The sequence below is a fragment of the Equus quagga genome, chromosome 8 (assembly GCF_021613505.1).
Source record: "Equus quagga isolate Etosha38 chromosome 8, UCLA_HA_Equagga_1.0, whole genome shotgun sequence".
Lineage (NCBI taxonomy): Eukaryota > Metazoa > Chordata > Mammalia > Perissodactyla > Equidae > Equus > Equus quagga.
This window is the reverse complement of record NC_060274.1, coordinates 94,466,940-94,489,971: the sequence shown is the minus strand read 5'-3', so window position 1 is coordinate 94,489,971 and position 23,032 is coordinate 94,466,940. Positions and strand designations below refer to the sequence as shown.

The following is a 23,032-nucleotide window of genomic DNA, read 5'->3' as shown; positions in this document are numbered from 1 at the left end:
GGAGGAATAAGAACCGTGTCTGCTACTGTGAACATGTCAAGTAAGATCATAAAAGGGTCCATTAACGTTGTTGGTGAACTTAATGAGCAGTTTCATTGCAGTGGTGAGGGTGGAATCCTAGTTGTCATGGATTGAGGAATGAAAAAAAGAAAAATGTATAGTGGATGTATACAGTGTTTCAAGAAGAGGAAGAGAGGACAACTTTGGATGTCAGAGGAATATTTATGATGGAGGAGACTTACGCACGTTTAGATATTAAGGATCAGAGCTGGTGGAGAGGGAGAAGCTGAAGATATAAGAAAGAGGTGCTAACTCACAGGGTGAGATCCCTGAGAAGGCAGCAGGAGGAGCCAGAATTAGCCTTGACTGGGAGGAAGATCATCTTCCCCAGTATAAGAATGGAAGGGGAGAACTACAGTGAAGGCAGGCTAGAGGTCATCTATTTTTCTAAAGACTAATTAGTCATCTGGTTTTAATCTGTATTTTAAAAGTTCAGATGCCATCTTTTAACAAATAAATTTTTCCTGCTCCCAATTTTCTTCAAAGTCAAATATTCCTATCTGTGCCACTGAAACCTTTATTACAAGATTTTTCAAAGATAACAGCACTGGTCCATAGTCCCGTATCCCAAGTTCTTAATACAAAATGTATTCCAGAAATCAGAATTTTTGAGATTTCAAAAAGATAATGTGATGCAGGTACTGTATATTTTATAGCATCTCCAACAGACTTTGGGGTAGCAACTATAATCAAACATCTTAACGTTTCTGCAGTTAAAGAAAATAGTCACTCCATGTAGGATAAATAAAGACTATAAATAGTCCAGGTTAGATTTTACTGCCAAATGAATTGTAAAACCAAAAATCTTAGAGGACTTTGGGATTTGGGTGTGGTGGTAAAGGACCTGAAGACCTCTAAGAGCAAACATTTATATAGAACTTAGCACATGCAAGGCACTGTTCTAAGAGGCTGATTAATATTAACTCATTTAATCCTCAGAAGAACCCCAGAGGTAGGCACTGCTATTATTTTATTACAAGTGTCAATTATTTGATTCAACAAACATTGGTTGAGCAGCTTGGGTAGACACTAGGGATATCAAGACTAATAAAACAATCTCTATTAATTCCTTAATGTTATCAAGGGCATCTAAGTCATTAAGTTATAAATGCGTGTGATATGTATAAACAGCAACAGCGATCATGGCTCAGTTAGGGAATACCTGCTCACCCCAACCCCCAGCCATGAGCCAGATGTGGAGCTAAACTCTTCTCTTACAGCATCTCATTTCACATACCACCACCCCCTTGAATATTGGTGTTATTATAAACCCCAGGTAATTAGGAGGGCTAGGAATTCTCTTAACATCTGAGCCCTTTGCTCAGGCAGCTAAACACTCAGCTTTTTCTTAAACTTTATTAAACTTTCCTAAGCTGAAGTCTTTGCTATCAAATTGCATAAAATTTCATTTGCCAACTCTTTAAAAGTAGTAAGATGGTTCTAGTCACAAAGTGGGGATGTCTGAGAAAGGCCAAATTAGTAAAGGGAGAGTTACTTGGAGTTTTTTTTTAATATCTACATAGGTTAGAAATTGAATAAATAAGGCAACTATCAGTAAGGAAAGGTACAGCTTAATAGAGTGATGTGAATGGAAGATTCTAACTCATATTGGAATTGGACACTAAAAATCCCCATAACCCTACTGATTTAAAATAATAAAGTATATGTCCCCCTCTCCCACACACACATGTATTCTAATCCCCAGAGGTAGCTACTGTTAACACACAGGAGTGTATCCTCATAGACTATTTTCTAAGCTATATGCGCACACACAAATTTTTTAAAGGAATCATACTATTCATATTGTGGTTCTTTTTTTCACACAATCTGTCATGGATATTATATAGCTCACTATATCATTTATTCTTCTGAATCTCATTATATGGATGCTAATAATTTAATCATTCCCCTTGTGATGGGCATTCAGGATATTTCTGATTTTTGCCATTACACAGGATACTACAGTAAACACTTTGATACATTTATCTCTATGGACTTGTGCCCTTATTGCTGTAGAATGAATTTCCTGGATGTAGAATTGCTGCATCATGGGATATACATATTTTAAATCTAATTGATACTGAAAATTATATATAGAAATCTTCAAATTAATATTTTTGTTGTTCTTTATTCCTGGCATCACTCCTTTTTTCTTTCTTATCAATTCAAGGAAAGATTTGGGCTAGCATTTCCCAATGGTTCTCTAAAGTCAAAATGAATTTTGAAAGTATGTACTTCTCAAGTATCTGCTAAGACTAATGGTGTTTTAACTCCATTCTTGCTTTAAGAACCTGGATGTCTCCAGGGTTACTATTGGAGTGGCTTCTGGCATTTTGAACAGTACGCCATTTCTTCTCCTTGGTCCTCAGGTACTTGTGCATGAGTGGTGTGAGTCACAGTGTCAACAGAAGTGTGTAGGAGCCAGCACCTGAGGGCTGCTCTTCTGCATTGTTTAATGCTTTTCTTCTCTAAAACATGGCATTATTTTAGAAATGAACCAAATCAAAAACCAGGAAGTGATTGGGTTTTTTCCTCCTTCTGTAGTCAATAATGTTTTATTATACACCCACCTTCTACGGGGGACTAAAGTTTTGTCCATATCCCTGGTATTTCATATATTTAGAGAGCAGTGAGCCTCCTGTTCTTTGTTGATCATGGCTTTTCATGTAGAGCTGTAAGCAAGAGATTATATGTGTTCTGGAAGTTAAGTACAGCATTATTATAACCTTTCATTGTCTCCCATATACTGGCCCACCAGCTTTCAAAAATCCTATCTGATCAAGTCTCAATCCAACTTTAAAACTCGGACAACTTCGTGTTACTTACAGGAAAAATCCAATCTCTGTCAAGTCTTCTCTATCCTCAGTCTACCTTCCATCTTCATTGTCCTGCACCCTTTTCCAAACACCTTTCACTCCAGCCACTTAAAATTTGTATATTTGTAACATGTATATAAGGTTTTGTTTTTCTGTTTACCTAAAATGCCTATTCCACCACCACCTCGCTTCCATTGCGTAATTTGTACCCCTGTTAATCCCTTCCCTGATTTCAACTCATGCTATAAATCCAACTCGTGTATCACCTTCTTTATGAAGCCTTCACAGACTGTAGTTCACCGCCCCCCCCCCCCCCCCCCCCCCCCCCCCCCCCGCCAATGATAACATGAAACAATACATCGTAATGATGTGTTGTGTCCTTGTCTTCTTGATGACTATGGACTTTGAGAGTAGGTACCATGTCTTTGTGTCCTAAGCACAGAGCCTGGAATATTTAAATCTTTGTTGAATGAATCAACCCTCTTGATAAATGTCTGCCTGCTTCACAAGCCATCTTTTTCCATACAATTATTTTAACTTAGAGTCTTTTATTATAGAAAAATAGTTCTATAGCTCTTGAAGATTGAAGACCATTTGGGAGTTATCTTTGCATAATGTACTTAAATATTCAGTTTTAAGGATACAAAGTTCAATGTGATAATGATTATTAACACCCTTTAATTGAATTCAAACCCCTTATCAAGGGTGTTACACATTTGAAGTTTATGCAAATTTTTAAAATAGATTTGACTATCATCTAAATGGTAAGTAAAGGAAAGGTGTTCCTAGAAAACTCTGTCCCATTCATTGCTCTTGACATAAGCAGACAATGTCCTAGTCTGTTTACCCACCTCATGGTGCTTTCTTTTTTGAATGTCTTAACTCAAGTTTCATGATCTCAGAATTCCTCCTTCTGTGTCTGACCAATTTTGTTTCATACACCTAATTTCTATTTTGTGCTGTTCTGATACCATAGTATCGTGTGTAAACACAAAACAATTCTTTATGTATTATAGTCAGATAATCTTTGTAAAACACAAATTTGATCCTCTCACACATCTGCATAAAACCCCTCAGTGTCTCCAGTTTGCCCTCAGGGTACATTTCCAAACTGCTTGCCATGGGAAAGGTATGAGATTTATCTTTTATTTCTCTTTCACTTATTTATTTATCTTTGATTGATCCCTATTTATTTATCTTTCATTTATTTATTTATCTTTGGTGCCTGTTTATTTATCATCTCTCTGTCTGTCTGTATATCTATCCATCCTTCCATCCATCCATCTTTCATTTGTCCCTGTTTATCTTTCAGCCCCATTTCTTGCTGCTCCCCTTGCAGTTGGGCAACCCTGTGCTCTCTCTTGCCTCTGAGCTAGGTGCTCTTCGCTCTTTGTGGAATACCCGGCCCTCAGTCTTATCCTAGATTGTAGTGCAGGCATAGATCTGTATGGTTTTTAGATTAACATTCATCTCTCCCACCAAACTGTGAGCTTCGTGAAGGCAAAGATTACGTTCAGTTACTTACTGTGGTGTGCCGTGTGACAGGCCCTCCATAGATTCTCTTGCACGAATAAATGAAAGGATATAGCTTACCCCACTAGGTAGCCCCAGTATCCTGCACAGTGCCTGGTACATAGTGAAGCAGCCAATATTTATGGATGAATAAACATTAGTAATAATTTCTAAAATCATAACAATTGCTCCTGTTTTTTACTTGAATATGGGACTTTTTATTGTTTTGGAAGAGTTTCGTATGAACTTTTTTACTTGCACCTCTTGCACTGTAGGAAAAGTGTTTCTATAAAGTAGCACTTCTTTGTTTCTTTCTTTATTTTGAACCCTTATTTGAGCAAAAATCAGTAGCATTTAAGTTACCATGTTGTGCTATTTGAAGTAAACAAACAAAAAAAGAAACTGCTTGCCAGGCTGCCAATTTTAAAATGGTGGCATTTGAAACGCTTATTTCTTGCTATGCAAACAGGGATATTATTATAGCAGTGTTCTTTTTTTAAATTATGAAAAGAATCTGTCACTTAGTTATTGTTATGTGTGCAAAATAATTTCACAAATCTATGCAAAAGCACGTATTTAGTGAAATAATCAGAGCTGAAAATTGCTTATGAGGGCAGACAAGGAAATACCACTGTATTTGGGGAAGAAAGGAGAGGGATGTTGAAGAATCCAGCATTCAGGTTTTAGTGTTTTAAAATATTAGAACTGAGTTTGAAATGAAGCATGTTGCATGGTAGTTGACAAGAAATACTTGCTGAACTAAATTACATGTAAGTACTATGATGGAAGGTGTTTGTGTTACTATCTGATGAAACATTAGTCTACAGTTTAGAAATAAGAAAAATTTTGTGTACTACATGAATAAATAAACGATCATATTAACTTTTTTAAATCTCCAAGATTTTAACGGCAAGAGACCTTAAAGCTCCCACGTTTTCCAAGTAAGAGGGCTCAGTTCCAAGAGTTAAATAAGTTGCCAAGGTCATTGAGCTAGTTAATTGCAGAGCCAGGATTAAAATCTAGGTTTCCTGATTTTCAGTATAATGTTCCTTTATTTTCATTATAAGGTTTCTACGAATGAATGTGTTTGGATCTATAAAGGTGAATAAAGCCTGAATGAATACCTGAAAAGCTACTTGAGATGCTGAAAAGTTTTCTTAGGAGAAATAAAGATTTCTGTCAATACATAGGCATTGGCACGGTGTCACAGGCTGCCACACATTTTACTTTGTGAGATAAATGGGACTAGGAAAACCCCTACACCTCAAATAACTTTCCCTTTGTCCCCAGCACTACAAAAGAACCACCAGAGTTGCTAGCACATAAGATAAATGTCTTGCCTCCTGTAGTCAGTTCAGTCACTTCTTTCAGCTAGTTTTTTTCTCTGTGCAACTGACATCACCATCCCCCTGCCTATACACACACACACACACCATCCCTAAGGGTGCTGCCTCCAATTTCCAATTCTGTTAAAAGTTTTGAGGAGAGAAGATGAAACTTCGCTATTTCAGAACTTATTTAAACTATACCTAACTAATTAGAGACTATGAAAAACAAATGACTCCCCACTTTCATGGTTTTTCTTTAATATCTAAGCAAATGCAACAAGACAGGAAATTAAAGTGGGGTATAACCTTTGAAAGGTAAATGCAAACATCAATTTTTGCAGGGTTTATATGTATTCATATCTGAGAGACCCAAAAGAAATAACCGAAAAACTGTTTAGCATAAGTTTTAGAAATGCATTAAAAAGGGCTTCTCACAGTTATAGTATGCTAATGACCTCCTCTTCCAAGGGAAGGCTAGAATGTGACGTGTTTTCCAAAATTATTTGACCTGCAGTGGAATACATTTGGGAAACTCTGTCTCTGGTGATTCTGCAGACACAGACAGGGTCTGTCTGGCCATTTAAAGACAGATGACCTAGTGGGCACATTTCCACATGGCGCATACTGCATATCAACATATGTGTTGATGCCAAAGAAGCTAAAATAAATTCTTGTCAAAATATTTATGGGCTTGATCAAAACTGTTAGAGTATGTAACACACACACACACACACACACATACACAAAGCTACGACATGTGTCTTAGTTTTTTTTAGATTCTTTCTCTCTTCTGATGGTATGAGTGACAACCATTATCTTATGTTCAGGCAGCTTACATGTTTAACATAATGTGTTGTTGGGTTTGATAAGTAAAACTCTGCTGTTTTGGTTTTTTTAAAAATTTTTTAAGCAACACCATGCTGTTGCCTTCAATCAGATTGTTAGTGAGATATATTTTCCCAGCAGCACTGAAGGTTACAAAAAAGTCTGTAAGTTTTCCAGTTAATAGACTAAATCAAAGCTAGATTGCACTCATCTTGTTTTGAGTAGGGCGAGCTCCACTTCATTATTAGATGTGGTACATTATCTGCTAGATTCCCCTTTAAGTGTAATGTGCTACAGTGTTTTGTGTCCTATCTCTTGTAATGTTTTAAGAAGAGATATTTTCATGTCTGACAAGAGCTTCTTGTCAAGAATGTTTCTGGGTGATCGGTTTAAAGATAAGATCTCAGTAAATACCACTGCCCTCTGGCGTGGCATCTCTGTGAAGAATGCTTTGACACTCTTAGCTTCTAAGTACTCGTCACTGGGCTTAGCTTAGCACACATCCTTATTTAAATTTATTCTGCATAGCACACTCAGATTCTATAAAATTTAGAAAGTTATATTCGTTAAAAAGCATCTTAAGCAAAAACCCATGTTTCTTAGAAGGCATTCTGAAGATGCAGTATTAATGGTGTTAACCCACTTAAAAGAAAGCAGAGCTGAGCCAGGACTGTTTATCATTGTTTTGAGTTGGAAAGTTCTGATGTTTAGAACCCTATAATAAAACAAAGAATATTTTTGCCGGCCGATCTTCTATGAGTAGTTTTCCATTTTATTTCTAAACCTGAATTTTTAGAGCTTTTGAAGAGAAATGACAAGTCATTTCCACCGTGCATGCGAAAGAGAGACAGAAAAGGGAACATTTGGGAAGGAGTAGCAAACCAGTTGGGTGTTGAGAAGGGGAAGGTAAAGATTCCTTCTCCTGGGTGCACTGTTCAAGTATGGCTCCCTTCTTCTCTGTAATTGCCTTGGAAATGGTAACAGCAGTGTTGTGTGTGTGTGTGTTGACAGTTATAATAACTAAGTGAAATGGTCTTTCTCCTCCTTATCCAAGGATTTCCTGCTGCAGATATTTACTGTGTTCCGAATATTGATACGCCCAGAGATGTTTCCAAAGGACTGGACTGTTATGCGCTTGGTGGCTAACAAGTAAGACATTTAAATTGATGATAATTTCAATGCATTGTGTAGGGGAAGAGGAGAGTACAAAATGATCTTTTTAGTTTGATTTCAAGTTTGAAATCTCCAAGTCCTGGGGTTCTTTTTCTTTGCCTCTGAATTAACTTCTCTCGCTCTTTTTAAAAAAAATTATGCATTTAGAAGTCACACTCCCTCCTACCTTCTTTGTCCCCTACCCCTATCCTATAGTAACCACTTTTATTAGTTTTTTGCATATCCTTCCACTGTTCCTATATGCAGAGCCTAGCAGGAAGCATAATATATACTCTTCTGCACATTGCTCTTTCCCTTCAAAACCCTGGCAATGTTACCACATTAGTACATAGAAAGCTGCTCATTCTTTTCTGGTTTTTTTCTTTTACAGATATTTAGTATTCCATTGAATGGATGTACCATAGTTTATGTAACTAGCCCTGGTGCTGGACACCTGAGTCATTTCTGATGTTTCTTAATTCATTTTAATGCAACAAAATACATTGAGCATCTACTGTGTGCTGAGCACTGGGAATAAGATACAACCCTGAGTTGGACACGTGAAGATTGAAGTTCCCTTTCCAAAGCTAGGTGATTTGGCCAGTAGAGAGTTGAAAATAGTGTTCTGAGAAGAGTTCAGAACTAGATACAGACATTTGGGAAGCTATTGATGTAAAGTTGAATCTCTGGGAGTTGATAAGATTAGCTCATGTTAAGCATATCCAGCAAAAAAATAAAATGATATGAGGTCAGTGCTGGAAGGAGTCGGAGCCAGAAATGGAGACAAGGAGGCAGAAGCCATTCCCAGAGAGTAAGTGTCATAGATTTATCTGCTCTCTCACTTCTTATCTCTGTCGTCTCAGGATACAGAATGGAGATGAAGTTCTTTAGGAAACTGGCCTGATCTTTACTCCCACACTTGTAATTTACCCTGTTTCATAAGCATTCTTACTTTTAAGCCCACATTTGCTTGTTTCTCCTTCCTCCTCTTCTTCAGTCCCCAACACCCTCATGCTTAGGGTGAAGGTTGGATTCTCTAGGTATCCTCCATAGCCCGAAGATGCCATATGTCCTCCCCAGATGCCCAGGTATGATGATAGTAGAGACCTAGGAATACAGGATTTGATTTTTATTAGATATACCAAATATGGCTTATGCTGCAGTATACATTTATAGATGTGGAGGTGTTAAAATGATGTGTTAAAAACTTTGTGAAGTAACAAATAGTATAATATGGCATATTATATTTTACATAAGTACAGAAGCAGCTTTTCCATTTTGAAGACTAATTGAATTACTGAAATAGCTCTCTATAGAATTTAGCATATTTAGTTTGATATCTGTGAGTAGAATCAAATATCTCTTCATCTGGATGTCCTGATGCTGCAGATTTAAGTGGGAGCTATTGGTCACATATCTGGCCCTATTACCAAACATCAAACATTCTGGGCACCTAGAGAGGGCTATGAAGTGATCCAGGGAGCCAGATGGGAAGGGGTTCAGGCTACTGACATCATCATCACACAGTGTCATCGTTAGGTCATTCTGCCTGCCCTGTGTGCAAGGGGGTATTTTGATTTGAATTAGAATTTTCAGTGGCAGAAATTCAAACTGAAAGTAAACTTGACATTTTGTTCCTTACGTACACAGGCTGTTCTTGAGCTTCTGAAAACCATGACAACCATGTGGCTTTTTGATATTAAATGCCATCTCTCTCTACCCCACCTAAAAATCTCTACTTTATTTATGAAGACTTCATGGTCACACAAGTGGTTGACAGCGTAGATTCTGCTTTTGAGGAAACCCATGATGTTCAAGATTTCTATCTATAGTGTTAACCAAGTAGGAGCATGGTTTTGTTAGAGATAAACTCTTTGTAACACATTTAAACAGAAGATTACTCCCATAGCAAACCCAAGAAAAAGGCCATCAGCCTTTGCTAAATGCAATAATATCATTCCATTGCCACCCAAGTCAGTGCCAATAGGAATCTGGCACTGCTTTTCCACTGGCAATGGCTGGCAGCGGCAAGTCCAACCTAATTCATAGACAGGACTCCAGGGCCCGGTGCAGCACCTGCCAACTTGGAACAGACCACCTACTCTATTCTGTTCTACTTGCTTCTCTTTTCCTCTCTTCTTCTTGTTTAGTTGTCATAGTCATTTCACATTCAAATTATGAAAGCATAGGAGATTTTTCTTGCTTTATAAATGCAATATAGTCCACATATAAGGTTTCACCTATGTGTGCTTTATCTGTAAAAAATGTTAACCTCTATAATATTGGTAGGAAAATAAATTTCTGAAGGATGTTAAAGATATTTTAAATATGTTAAAGAGCATATACTGGAAAGAAAAGTTCCCACTTTGCTGAAGTGCATAGAAGTAAGTTGCAGGAGGCAGGTCTGTGCCTCGGAGATTGGCCACCTCTTCTTCCAAGATACTAACTTTCTTAGACAAATGTTTAATTAGGGCCCCTCAAAGAGGCATTTTAACCCAAAGTCCCACTTTTACTACCCACTCGTGTACTTAATACATGTTGAATTGTTAGTAACTAGCTGAGAAGTCACCATTGTCCTGCCCTTGAACTCAAGTGAATAGCTCATCCCTCAAAATATGTATTCTTCTATGTGTTGGTCCTTTCTTCCTGTGTTTTCAGGTAAGTTAAATGCCTTTAACTTTCATCTATAAACTGTGTGGTCCAGAATCCTATAGCTTCCGTACTTTATGCGAAGTCCTGCCGAAAGCTGTGACCGGACACGTGGTGATTAGGATGGTCTTTTGTTTATTTCCACCTGAATCTCTAATATTGTGTAACATAGTAAGTGTGTCCAGGCTGAATTTCCCAAGGACGAGAAACGTAACTTCTCTTGCTTGCTTGCGAAGCTATATTGTGCCCACTGTAAGTTCTTGGTAAATGTTTCTGATGAGGACAACTGCTCAATCTGAGAAAGAAGGAACATAAGGGAGATGAAAATTAAGTACCAAAAATACAGGACACTTTGAGACAAGCTTCTCTCCACCCCCTTCCCATACACATTAAGGTACAAAAATAAAGTTACAGCTTTATACATATTTTCAAGGAAATAAATCTTATAACAGACTAGCTTATTGAGGAAAGTAAAAGCTCCCTGGGCCTGTGCTTGACATTTCAGGCCCTTATTCTGTATACCTTGTGTGCCTGTTGGCTTCAAATATATCCTACATTTTCTTTTGTGTTTTTTCCCACCAAACACTGAATTATTTAGTTGACTATTCCCTTTAACCAACTTAGCTTTCAAATGAGATCTATATAGCAAATAAATGATTTGTAGAATCGAAGATTCCGTTCATTCATGGACCCATCCATTCAGCAAATATTTTTTAGTGCCTAATGTGTAAAGTAAATTCCATAAAGCTAAAGAGCACAATTCTATGAAGGTGTTTATGAAAGGAAATTTGTTCTGGACTGGCATAGGAGGGGTCTTTCATGAGGGAGTAAAACTTGAGCTGAAAGCTAAACCAGGAGTTAATAGATAAACAGCAAAGGAAGAATGTTCTTGTCAACAGGAATATCATATACAAAGGCCCTGTGGTCAGAGTGAATATGGCACATTTAAGGAACTGAAAGACTGTTAGTGTGGCTGAAATACGAGGAGGGAAGGAACCCATAAAGATGAGATTGGAAGAGAAAGACAGGGCCCACATATCTGTGGGTAGAGAGACAAAAGAGAAACCAGGAAGGACCAGTTAGGAGCTTAATACAGCAATCCAGGTAAGAGATGATGATGGTGTGAACAGGTAGATAGCAATGAAGGTAGCAAGAAGATCAATTTTGGAGATAGAGATGACAAGACTTGCAGATGACTGGATGTGGATAGGAGAGAAAAAATTGAAACTGGCCTTTAAAATTTTAGCGTGAACAGAAGGACAGTGGTGCCATTCTCTTAGGTAGAAAATACTGAGAGAGGACCAGCTTTGAGGGTGGGAGAGGTGATGAATCCTAAGTTGAACAGAAGTTTGAGATGCTGTTAGGTATCCAAGTGGCGATGTACAAGGGGAAGCTAGACATGCTGGTATGGAGCTCAGGGAAGAGGTCAGGGCTAGAGATGGCATGTGAGGGTCATCAGCCTGTGGATAGTATTTGAAGCCATAGAACGGAATGAGAGCACCCAGGAAGAAAGTGTAGATTGAAAAGAGAAAAGTACTTAGGACTGGGCCCTGGAGCTTGCCAACATTTTAAAGGTCAGGATGTGGAGAAGCATCCAGCAAAGGGAGGCTGAAAAGGAGCAGGCAGCCCATGATGCACAGTGAGAACCAGCAAAGTATAACATCCTGTGAAGAAAGTATTTCATGATGGAAGGAGTATCAGAGCTGCTGGGAGGTTGAGGATGATGAAGACTGACAGTTGCCCCTGAGATTTGGCAACATGGTACGGATATTGGTGACCTTGACAAGTGCTGTTTCAGTGGCATGGTGGAGATGAAAGCCTTATTAGAGTGCATTCAAGAACAGATGGGAATTGAGAAAGTGAAAACAGTAATTATAGGCAGCTCTTCAGAAGAGTTTTGCTGTAGAAGAGAGCAGAGAAATGGGGCTATAACTGGAAGGAGATGTGGGGACTAGGATTCTTTTTAAAATATGAAATATTATAGCCTGTTGGTCTACTAATAGGAATGGTCCGATAAAGACAGAAGTATTGATGATGCTAAAGAACACAGAGATAAGTGAAGGAACAATGTCCTTAGGCAGGCAAGTGGGGAGGGGTTTGAGTGTAGTATTGCTCAGTGTGCCTGTTCGAGAACTGTCACAATCAGCTTGCACTAGAAATTAAATCAGCTGTGTAAGCATGCAGCTTAGTTCAAGTGACATTATTTTTTGTAGGAAGTCCTTCTCAATGAAGGAAGCTTACCACTCTTAGAGTAACACTGACCTCGTGCACACAAAGGAAGCTTGGCCTTAGCTAAGAGTTGACAGTTTATCCATGGTAACAGGAAGGAAGACAGAGTATGTGATTCTGACCATGAAAAGTTGGGTAGGAGAGTAGCTAATCTATCAAGCACTCATTGACACAGCTGTTACTGTTTTTTGTTGTTTTTCTGTTAAGGGTAATTATCCTTAAACTATTTTACTGTCCAGGGAGAGATAAGATACTGATTTTTATCAAAACCATATATTATAAGATGAATATGCCAAACTTAAATAAAGTTACAGCAAATATTTACATAGGAATTGCTTGTGCACTGCATCTCCTGGTGAGTTTCAGGAGTTGGTAGTGAGAATGAATACAAGAAGGAAAGACTTCCTCAGGCTCCGAGCCTAATAGGTCAAAACTGAGGCTGCTGCCACATGAGTGATTTTATGCCAGTAGTGCCCAGTGGAGTAGGTCAAGGGCATTTTTAAAATGCTTCTGTTTCAATCCTTGTTCATTCTTTTTACCTCACCCACACTGCATGCTTCCTTGACTGAAAACAAAATCACTCCTTATCACGTTAGTTTTCAAAAGGACACATTATAGGAGATGAGGTTTCTCTCTCAGGGAGATAGCATTGCTTAAAGATACTTCCTAAAGGCCAGAATGAGGTGGCAACTGGAAAACCTGAAGCAGTAACATTTATTTCCTATGCATCAGTTCCTATTTTATGTGTAAATTTTATCATGCTGTGCCCGTAGATTATGGTTGTCAAAAGTGATCCTTGTGCCTGCATTTCTATAGCAGATATCAGTAATTTGACCATTTGCAGTAACAGATTGCAAACCTTTCTTGGCTATTGAGTTGGAGCACTGAGATTTGAAATGTCCCCATATTCAGAGACTGAGTCATGAGTAACAGAATAAAACCAAGGGAGCCACATGGTTTTGGATAAATAGGAACAAGTAAAGAGAGATCCCTAACCACCACAGGTATCCGCTACAATGAAGGAGCAATAATGTATAAATGCCTTTAGCTGGCTTGGGGACCTGTGTGCCAGGAAACTGACTCAGTACTGAGTTACCATAAAAAGCTCTGGGAGCTGCCTCTGTGACTTGGGCTGAACATTATAAGCATAAATGGAAAGCAGTTGAGGTAGAGTCATTTCAAGATCTTTCTAGCCCTAGGAAGTCTTATTTTTGTAGGTTTACTCCTTATCATATGAACTGTATTAAAGAGACTCACATGCCACATTAGATATATTTTACTAAAGAAAAAGTGAAAAGCAATTTTTACCTTTTGCTTTTTAAATTATTGGCCTATGAGTAAAATCATTTCATTCCAATTGGCTGTGATTTCTCAGCATTTTTATATGTTTAGGAATTCTTGGAAAGTTATAAAAAGCAACCTACAATTTTTTAATATAATAGAAATTGCACAAATATTAAATTGGACAGTTACTGAAATTGATAATGTTGCATTCGGTGGACATGTAATTAACTTTTTTTAGTTTTTATTTTGCAGTTTTAATTTTTAATCCCATCACGTTTTTTCAGGTCTCAGTATTTTCCGAAGGCCCTGAGAAGCTCCTAGACCCTTGCCCTGTGCCTCTTGTGCCTCATGATAAAGCAGCCTTGATGAGAAGATGAGGTGTTCCATCTAGAGCAAGGATTGCGTGCCCCATTAAAGAACCATAAGAACAGTCATTGGCCTAAAGTTCTGGAAGCCGGGAAAATGTGAAGCAGAGTTTGTTGGAATGTTTTTCTGACTCAGGCCTCTCTAGAGCCTTGCTCTTCAGAGAGTGAGCTGTGGATCAACAGCATGAGCATCCCCTGGAGCTTGTCCGAAATGCAGTCTCAGGCCCCACCCCAGGCCTACTGAATCATAATCTGCATTTGAACTAGATGGCGAGGTACCCATTACATTTGAAAAGCACTGCTCTTGGTAGAGAGTTCTTAGCTCTGGGTGTACAAAAGAATCACCTGGGAGTTGTAACAATCCTGAAGTCCAGGTTGCACTGCAATCTGATCGTTAGAATCCCTGGGGATGTGACCCAGACATCTGTATTTTAAAGTTCCCAGGTGCTTCCAATAAGCAGCCAAATTGAGACTCACTGGTCCATAATAAGGCCACAGAGGCTCCACATTGTTTACTAGTAAGTACAGTTGAACAAGCTCTGAATTTTGTTGGTTGTGTTTGGGACCCAGCATATAAATAACAAATGAGTAATCTTTACCTCGGAATAGCTTCTCATTTGGAAGATTGAATTGGTTGGCTCCTTTCCAGGATGTTAAGCCCAATAGTCTAAATCCCAGATATGTCATGTTTCACTAACACCAGAGGTTATTGTTTCTGAGCAACAATCCAAGCTAGAGTTGTGGGCCAGAAGGTGTTTTTTTTAATGTAAAACTCAGGTATAGAGGGACTGTGTGTATTTCTCCATTGCATGTCAAAGTAGAATGTCTGTGCTTAGAGCCACATGTTAAGGACGCAAAATTTTCTTCTTTAAACTTAAAAGCCTAGGGGTCTGGTCCTGTGGCATAGTGGTTAGGTTCATGTGCTCTGCTTCGGTGGTGTGGGGTTCATGGTTTTGGATCCTGGGCACAGACCTACACACCACTCGTCAGGTCATGCTGTGACAGCATCCCACATACAAAACAGAGGAAGATTGGCAACAGATGTTAGCTCAGGGCCAATCTTCCTCAGCAAAATGAAACAAAAAGCAGTCTAACAATCTTCTAGATGCTGGGCCAAGAACTGCTTCCTTGCCTCATAGCATTCCATTTTCTGATAATCATGCTTTAGTTTCATATAATAAGGTCTGAATAAACTACTTTGGGAACTTTAATGATTTCTTTAGTTATCATCATTGAATTTGCCAGCGTCTGTAGAAAACTGCCACTTTATACTGTTATTTGTAGGTGATTTCTCTCTTTGATATGAAATTCACTGATGGTGTCTGCCATTTGGGGGGCTGAAGACGTCACAGGACTTCTCAATTTCATAGGCGTTACTTATACCTAACTTTGATAGTAAGATTCACTGAGAGATGTAAATGACATATGTAAAATGTGCATGCATTACCACAGTGCTTGCTCAGGATAGAGCAGGTGCCCAAGAAGTAGTGGTTTTCTTCTCTTTTTCTTTCTTTACCATGAGCTTTCACATTAAACCATCCAACCCCTTAATCTAGTTAGTGTTCCCTTTCCCCACAAGAAGGCTATAATAGTGAGTTTTCCAGCAGATAACAGTAATGAACATTTATGTCCTTCAAGGACTATAAATATGCTTCTAATTAGTAAATATCCTTCTAATCTATATTTTACAAGTAAGATAACCAAGGTATGAAGTTGGTTGGGTGTTTTGTTTTATTTCATTTTGTTTTACCTAGAGTCATGCAACTATATCCTTCAATTCCAAATCCTATGGTGAGGACTGGCGCCTCATTACATCACAAGCACTGTCTTTCGCATGCATCCCAGAAAAGGCCAAAGAGTTTTAAGTATCAACCATTTATACATTGGTGCTTAGTTTAGAGTAGCTTGGAGAGTGGCCTGTCTTATTTCAATATAATGCTGTATCTAACATTAAATGAACCAATTGGGAATGTATTCAGTTTTGGTATGTATACTTTTATAGCTGCAAAAAGGAACAAATTTTGAACAAATTACATAAGTCTAGAATTAACCAAGAATGCTCACCAAACCCTTCTTTTTTAATCTCCCCAGCAAGAACACATGGCTATGTATGTCCCCTCTGTCAAGCTTTCCTCCTAATTTCTCCAGCTCTGAGATACTACATTCTCTGAATTGCTGTAACACTCACTGTTAGTTTCACGCAGCTTAGTACTATTTTATAGACAATCTCACTGTCTGTAATTGTTCCTTTAGTGACAGGCTTGTCGGCATGAGAGAGGGAATCTGCCTTCTATGGCTCTTTCATGCCCCCTAACATTTTAAACAGGGGAGAGAGAACACATCTAATAAATACTCAAAACTATATTCTATCATTTTATCCTGTCCATTCCCTCCTTGAGTTCCATTTCTTTTTCTGTATTTTTAAAAAGTGTGGCTTTCTTCTATGTTAATCAAATATGGAATATTATATTTGTATTAAATATTTTTGCTTTATTCAGAAATTAATAAAATCATTAGGAAACATCAAGAGATTAATGTATTTCTGACTGAGTCATATGAATTCATAGATCTTTCTGTGTATCATTTTACAAAGAACCAGACCCTAGTGATAAATTTTTTCCTTTTTTTTTTTGCCTGGTATCTCTTTTTTATTTCAAATATGAATTATCTAATCTTGTTCCACATGCTTACTGAAGAAGGTTTTCTTTTGTCTTAGTTGCTCTTTATTCTTATCTAATAAATGATTTCCACTAATATGAAGGCTGCAACTTAATATGTATTTTTTTTGTCACTAGCGTAATTATTACAACAGTTCTATACCTATCAGATGCACTTCGCAAGAACTTCTTAAATGAAAACTTTGATTATAAGGTAAGTATCCATGTAGATGACTCTCCTGCTTGGGCTAAAAAGTTTCACATTGTACTTCAAGAAATGACCTAATATATTTTCTTTCTCTTAATAATAGGAAAATAAGTTTATTCCAGCTACCTCAATTAATCTTGGGCCATATTAGTTTTAACTATGAATAAAATGAAAAGAGATTTCGTTATATCTGTGAACAAATTAGAGCTATAATCATGCTTCTCATCCTGGTGGAAATCATAGTGCTTTAGAGGAGAGAGTTCTTTATGATTACTATAAATTTTAATTCTCATTTTTTTCTGTATGATCTCCATGAGTGACAAAGGGAATTTAGAACTAATGTTTTTAGACATGTTTTACAATAGAGCTTATATGAGGAACATATTTACAAAGCGAACCCTTTACTTCCTTTACTTTTCCATCTTCCCATTTTTTAGAATGAATTAATCAAAAGAAAAAAACTGGAAGATTAATAAGATTCTTTAAGGCAGAACTCTCCATACATCTATAATATAATGTGATATGTCTGGGTGCCTAAGAATTCTTGATATACACATTTTTTAAATGGCAAATGATAAATGATAAACAAAGGTGGGCAGTACCCATGTTGGCTTCCCTTCTTAGTGGTGTCATATGTTTTTTGGCATCTTTATTTCTTATTTTTTAAATAACATTTTTCATATTAAACATTTAATAAAATTTCCTTATGTGATAAGTAAAAAATACAAAAAAGCACATATACAAAAAAAAGAGAATTTTAATGATTGCTCAATATTTCTTTATATCAGACCTTGTAATAATTAGTATATCAGAATTTGATAATCAGAACTCTACTTTTTAATATTTAAGTTGTTTCTATTTCATTCTTATAAATTTTATCCTTTTTATGTACTCCTCACAAAATAAAACTTGGTATATATCCCTAATTATTTCTTTGGATAAATATTTATAGGTGGAATTGTTGAGTTAAAGGTTGTATCATTTATATTTGCTGGCCTGTTTTCCTGTATCTATACCAACATGAGAAAATAAGACTTTTTTTTGACAATTTCCTAGGGGAAAAAATCTTTTTTGCTTGAATTAGCATTTCTTACTATTTATTAGTTACTAATTATTGATTAGTTTATAGTTATTAATTATTGACTATTGACTAAAATTCATATCTTTTCAGTTGTCTGTTCTTGACCTCATTCATTGTTTTGCTCAGGGTTTTATCATATTCTCTTTATTTGTAAGAGCTCTTTATGTATAAAAGATATTAATTGTTTGTAATATTTTCCTGCTGTTTATCTTTAATTTTACATGGTGTCAGTAGAGCTGTTTCCTTCCGTTATGTCCTAAATGTTTTTGGTTAAGTTTATTGCTGGGAATTTTATTCTGATCTCTTTCTGATGCTGTTTTTGGTGTAAGAAACCTTAGACTCAAAAAATTTGTCTGGGCAGGGAATTTTTATATACTTTCTGAATTTAAGGCAATTAGCGTATACAAAGAAGTATATGTATTTTTATTTTACTTCTACATTAAAAGTTCCAAAAAATGAATTCTCATAGGAATAAAGTAAACCATCTTATACCTCACCCTCCCTGGAGATACACAGACATGTTATAGGAGAATCAAAATATCTACCATTTAACATATACAAGAGAGCTCAGGAAACCTGTGATAGATCATTGAAGTAATAAATAAGTAGATGGTGTTAGTTTACTTCTTTGTTATAGAAAATTTCAAGCATATATAAAAATAGAGAGAATAGTGTAATCAATCCCATGTACTCATCTCCAGCTCTGACTATTATCAACTCATGACCAATCTTATTGCAACTATATCCCCATCCACTTATCGCTTTTCAAGAAAATCCAAGATATAGTGTCACTTCACCTGTAAATATTTTTGTAACACCATAGTATTTAAATATCTTGTTCTCATTTTAGATCTGGGATTCCTACTTTTACCTTGCAGTCATTTTTATAAACCAGTTGTGTCTGCAATTAGAGATGTTCACACCTTCCAAAAAGAAAAAGGTGTTAGAAAAGTAAGTACCAGTGCGTAATCGGGTGGGACTATAAGGCACAAGTGTTGTGCCTTTTAAAGGGTGCTTAGTTCAAGTGATTCATAAATCAGATTTCTGTAACTGGAAATCACAGTGGAGAGGCAATAACCAAGAGGACAATAAGCAGTCTTTTCTGGAAATTTCCATATTTCGAACTTATTCGCACATTTTTGTCCTCAATCTTTCAGGATTGAAAATTAATATAGAAGCGAAAAATTATGAGACAAATCTATTTTACTGAAGGATTTATATGAGAATTTTAATTAGAGGCATCAAGACATGTACATTGTACAAATTTCCAGTTATAAAATGAATGAATCATAGAAATGTCATGTAGAGCATGGTGACTATAGTTGATAATACTGTATTGCACATTTGAAAGTAGCTGGGAGAGTGGATCTTGAAAGTTCTCGTCACAAGAAAAAAATTGTAACTGTGCATGGTGATGGACATTAACTGGACTTATTGTGATGATCGTTTTGCAATATAGACAAATATCAAGTCATTATATTGTACAACTGAAACTAGTATAATGTCATGTCAATTATACCTCAATAAAAAAAGATGTACATTAAATATCTTTAATTAGAAACATACTGCCTTTTGATTCAGAATGGTAGATGGTATCCTAAGAGACACAAATACTTCTTTGTTCTGGAGCTTTTGTGTCAGGTTTGATTTTTGTTCTATTTTAGGTATGGTGACATGCGGGTAACAATGGGTTGTGAAATTTTCAGCATGTGGCAAAACCTAGGTAAGTGATGAAAAGAGACGCCACTTCCATTTTATAGTTCATCACTGTACTTTTAAGTGTACAAATGAAGAAGGGCAAGTTACCAATGACAGCATTTGAAACCAAATGTCTAAATCAATAAAGATATCTATAGAAAGTAATTGACACTTTGGCATCGAATAGAGTTACAACTAATTCTTTAAATTGGCATCTGTCTGAAAAAATCACTTTACCTTTGTGTGTTTCATTATTATTGAATGACAAATTTTATAATTTAGCATTGCTCCAATAATACATGCAATTCTAGCAATGAGCTAACCTTTCAGAATTTGGAAATATAACAACTCAAAATTTTTGGAACTCTGGATTGAGGCTGTGAATCATAAAAAAATTAAGATTAAACTTCATGAAACATTGACTCACGCATCGCTTCTCTTAAAAAACTTGACAACATTGACCTATATCATAAAGAGTATAGCCAAAGGATTTAAAAGGATCTACGGTTGCTAAGAAATAATTAGATCCAATTTTGTTAATCTGCCACATCAGATAGAGCCTACTATTTCAACAAATTGATGACACAGACTTGGTTGCATAAAAAAGAATATTAAGAAAATAAATTATTTTAAAATCTTATTGGCATAGGGGATTTTCCTAGAGATTCATAACTTCCTTAATTTGGTATGTTAACTATGCAAGTTTATAGTATTAATTTACTATTATTGCATTGTAATTCCTCCTTGCGATTTATTAAAGTGATGGAATTATTTGAATTGAATATGTAATGACCTGAAAGTATCTTTTCTCTTGGGTTCATTCAGGCACAACTTAGAGATGGCAGGATATGTTTTCTTTAAGCGAAAGTAGAACCATTACCGTTTTTACTTCAATTCATATTACAGAGTGATTTTTGACCAGGATATGTATATCTCTCAAAAATGCATTGCAATTTGAGATAGCCTTGTTATATATGATTGAACCCAGGGTTCAATGCTTGCTAGTACTTTCAGAAAAAACGGTGAGTTAGCATCTTGAAAGCAACTTCCAACTATCTAAGGCCAGCCAGAAGTCCATGATGTGTCTTTAGATTAGGCTCAAAAATAGCATCAGATTGTCTTATTTGAAGAGAACTCCTCTCAGTCTTCCTGTTTCCTTGATTCTTTGTGTCCTTGGTTTTCAAAAGCAGATCAAGGCCCTTGGAGTGTCCATATTGCATTTGGCATAAATTTAGCAAGGTGTTTTCCAAAGAATGCTGCATTGGAGTGCTATTGTGGTTGTTTAGGCTCTTGTCAGAGCTAAAATGATAGGACTAGGGCAGATTCGTTTGTGTTGCTAGAATTTTAGAAAGCATGGCAGATTTCCACTTCTAGATAAATCTTAGCATTGCCAAGTATGGTTATTTCCACATAAATCTTTATCCAAGCCAAGGTTAGCTATGCATGTAGGCCCATGACCCTTGGCTTGCTGAATAAAGCTGGCACCTTTAGTCCCCCTAAAGATGTCACTGTATCCTCTATAAACTTTTCTCCTCTGTTTTGTCTTTAAAACAGAAATATTTCTATCCTTCTGGGTTTTATGTTAAATTACTTCTTTATTTTCGTCAGAAATCTAGAGAATGTGAAAAATTTCTGGAGCATACTGATCCCCGTAACACATTGCTATGTCAGTAGTCTTTAGAACAGTGGCTCTCAACAGACCAGCAGCATCTGCATCACCTGGAAGCTTGTAAGAAATGCACATTCTGTGGCTCCACCCCAGACCTACTGGAACAGAATCTCTGAGACAGGGGCACAACAATCTTAGTTTTAACAAGTTCTCCAGGTGATTCTTATGCACTTGGCTAAAGATTGAAAAGCAATGCTCTAGACAATGGCCCCTTTCTTTGTTTTTCCAGCCCTAAAGACTAGCTCTAGCACAGGTCTAGGACTCTGTTAGAAAAGCTCATTTTACTCGACTAGGGATGCTCAGCATGACTAGTTCAAGTGTCTGACGAGTGTAAATTTTCACTTCATTCCTTGGTTTCTGCATTATTTCCCTAGAGTTGTGTCTTGACTTTTTTGAGACTTCCAAAACATAAGGTGAATTTTAAAGATCTAGTTGTACAACAACTAGAATTGGAAAATGTTCAGAAATGTTAAAGCATCTCTTCCAAGCTATATTTTTGAAAAATGATAAGAAAAATTAAGTATTCAGGGTACTATTTTAACACCTCATCTAGACCTAAATAACAAGTCAGCTTGTTACTTAGGAATATCAAAATATGTTAGTTATAATTTGGTTTACCTATAAATATGTCATATTGAGTATTTTAAATGCTAAAGGAGAATTTATTTAGATAATGATAGATTTGTAATTTTTAATGGAACAGACCGACAAATTCAATTTAGCATAGTTCATAAAACACTGGCTATGTACAAGTTATTTTGGGGGGGGATACAAAAAAAATGATCCATACCTGTTAAGAGCTTAGTTTTTAAAGTTTATATTTTAAACTTTTTGTCCTCTTTTTGTGGAACAGGAAAAAGCTTGATAAAGACAAATTCGCCAAGTTTTAGTAAAGCAAATAAGCTTTTATGATTTCATAAACCAAGATTTTCAGTAGTTTTTAGTAGATACAAAAAACACTAACTTTTAGAATATAGAAGAGAGGAAATGCCCACAGTCACTGAAAACACTTTTTGCCACTTGAAGCTGTTCAGTTGGTCTAATTTGAAAACACAAATTTTACTGGACAATATTTTTAAATCAGATTTTGGTAATTTATGTTTAACTCAGAAGTGTGGATAGTAGCCATCCTAAAGGATATGAAGTAGTATCTAATTGTGGTTTTGATAAAATAGTTTATATTTAAAGAGTAAGGACTGGGGTCAGCCAGTGGCATGGTGGTTATGTTTGGCTCCACTTCAGCAGCCCGGAGTTCACAGGTTTGTTCCCGGGCACGGACCTACACACTACTCATCAAGCTGTTCTGTGGTGGCACCCCACATCCAAAAACTAAAATAGAGGAAGACTGGCACAGATGTTAGCTCAGGGCCAATCTCCCTCACCAAAAAAAAAAATAAAGACCTAGTAGTGAGAAGTGAACACCTTTTCTCAAATGTTCCTCAGTATTTTCATTTTCTGAGTAGAAGAACCAAAAATATTATGTCGAGAGTGGGGGGAAG

The 23,032-nt window shown here is 36.6% G+C and overlaps 1 protein-coding gene across 4 annotated transcripts in view; it reads left to right on the top strand.

The window, feature by feature from the left end:
- Positions 1-23,032, top strand: part of DOCK4 (dedicator of cytokinesis 4) — a 432,596-nt gene that overhangs the window by 346,448 nt on the left and 63,116 nt on the right. For all 4 annotated transcript variants that reach the window (XM_046670233.1, XM_046670234.1, XM_046670231.1 and 1 more), the window contains exons 27-30: positions 7,596-7,690; positions 17,016-17,091; positions 19,017-19,117; positions 19,831-19,889. In XM_046670233.1, coding sequence (XP_046526189.1) covers positions 7,596-7,690; positions 17,016-17,091; positions 19,017-19,117; positions 19,831-19,889 — 331 coding nt within the window. The remainder of the gene's footprint in view (positions 1-7,595; positions 7,691-17,015; positions 17,092-19,016; positions 19,118-19,830; positions 19,890-23,032) is intronic.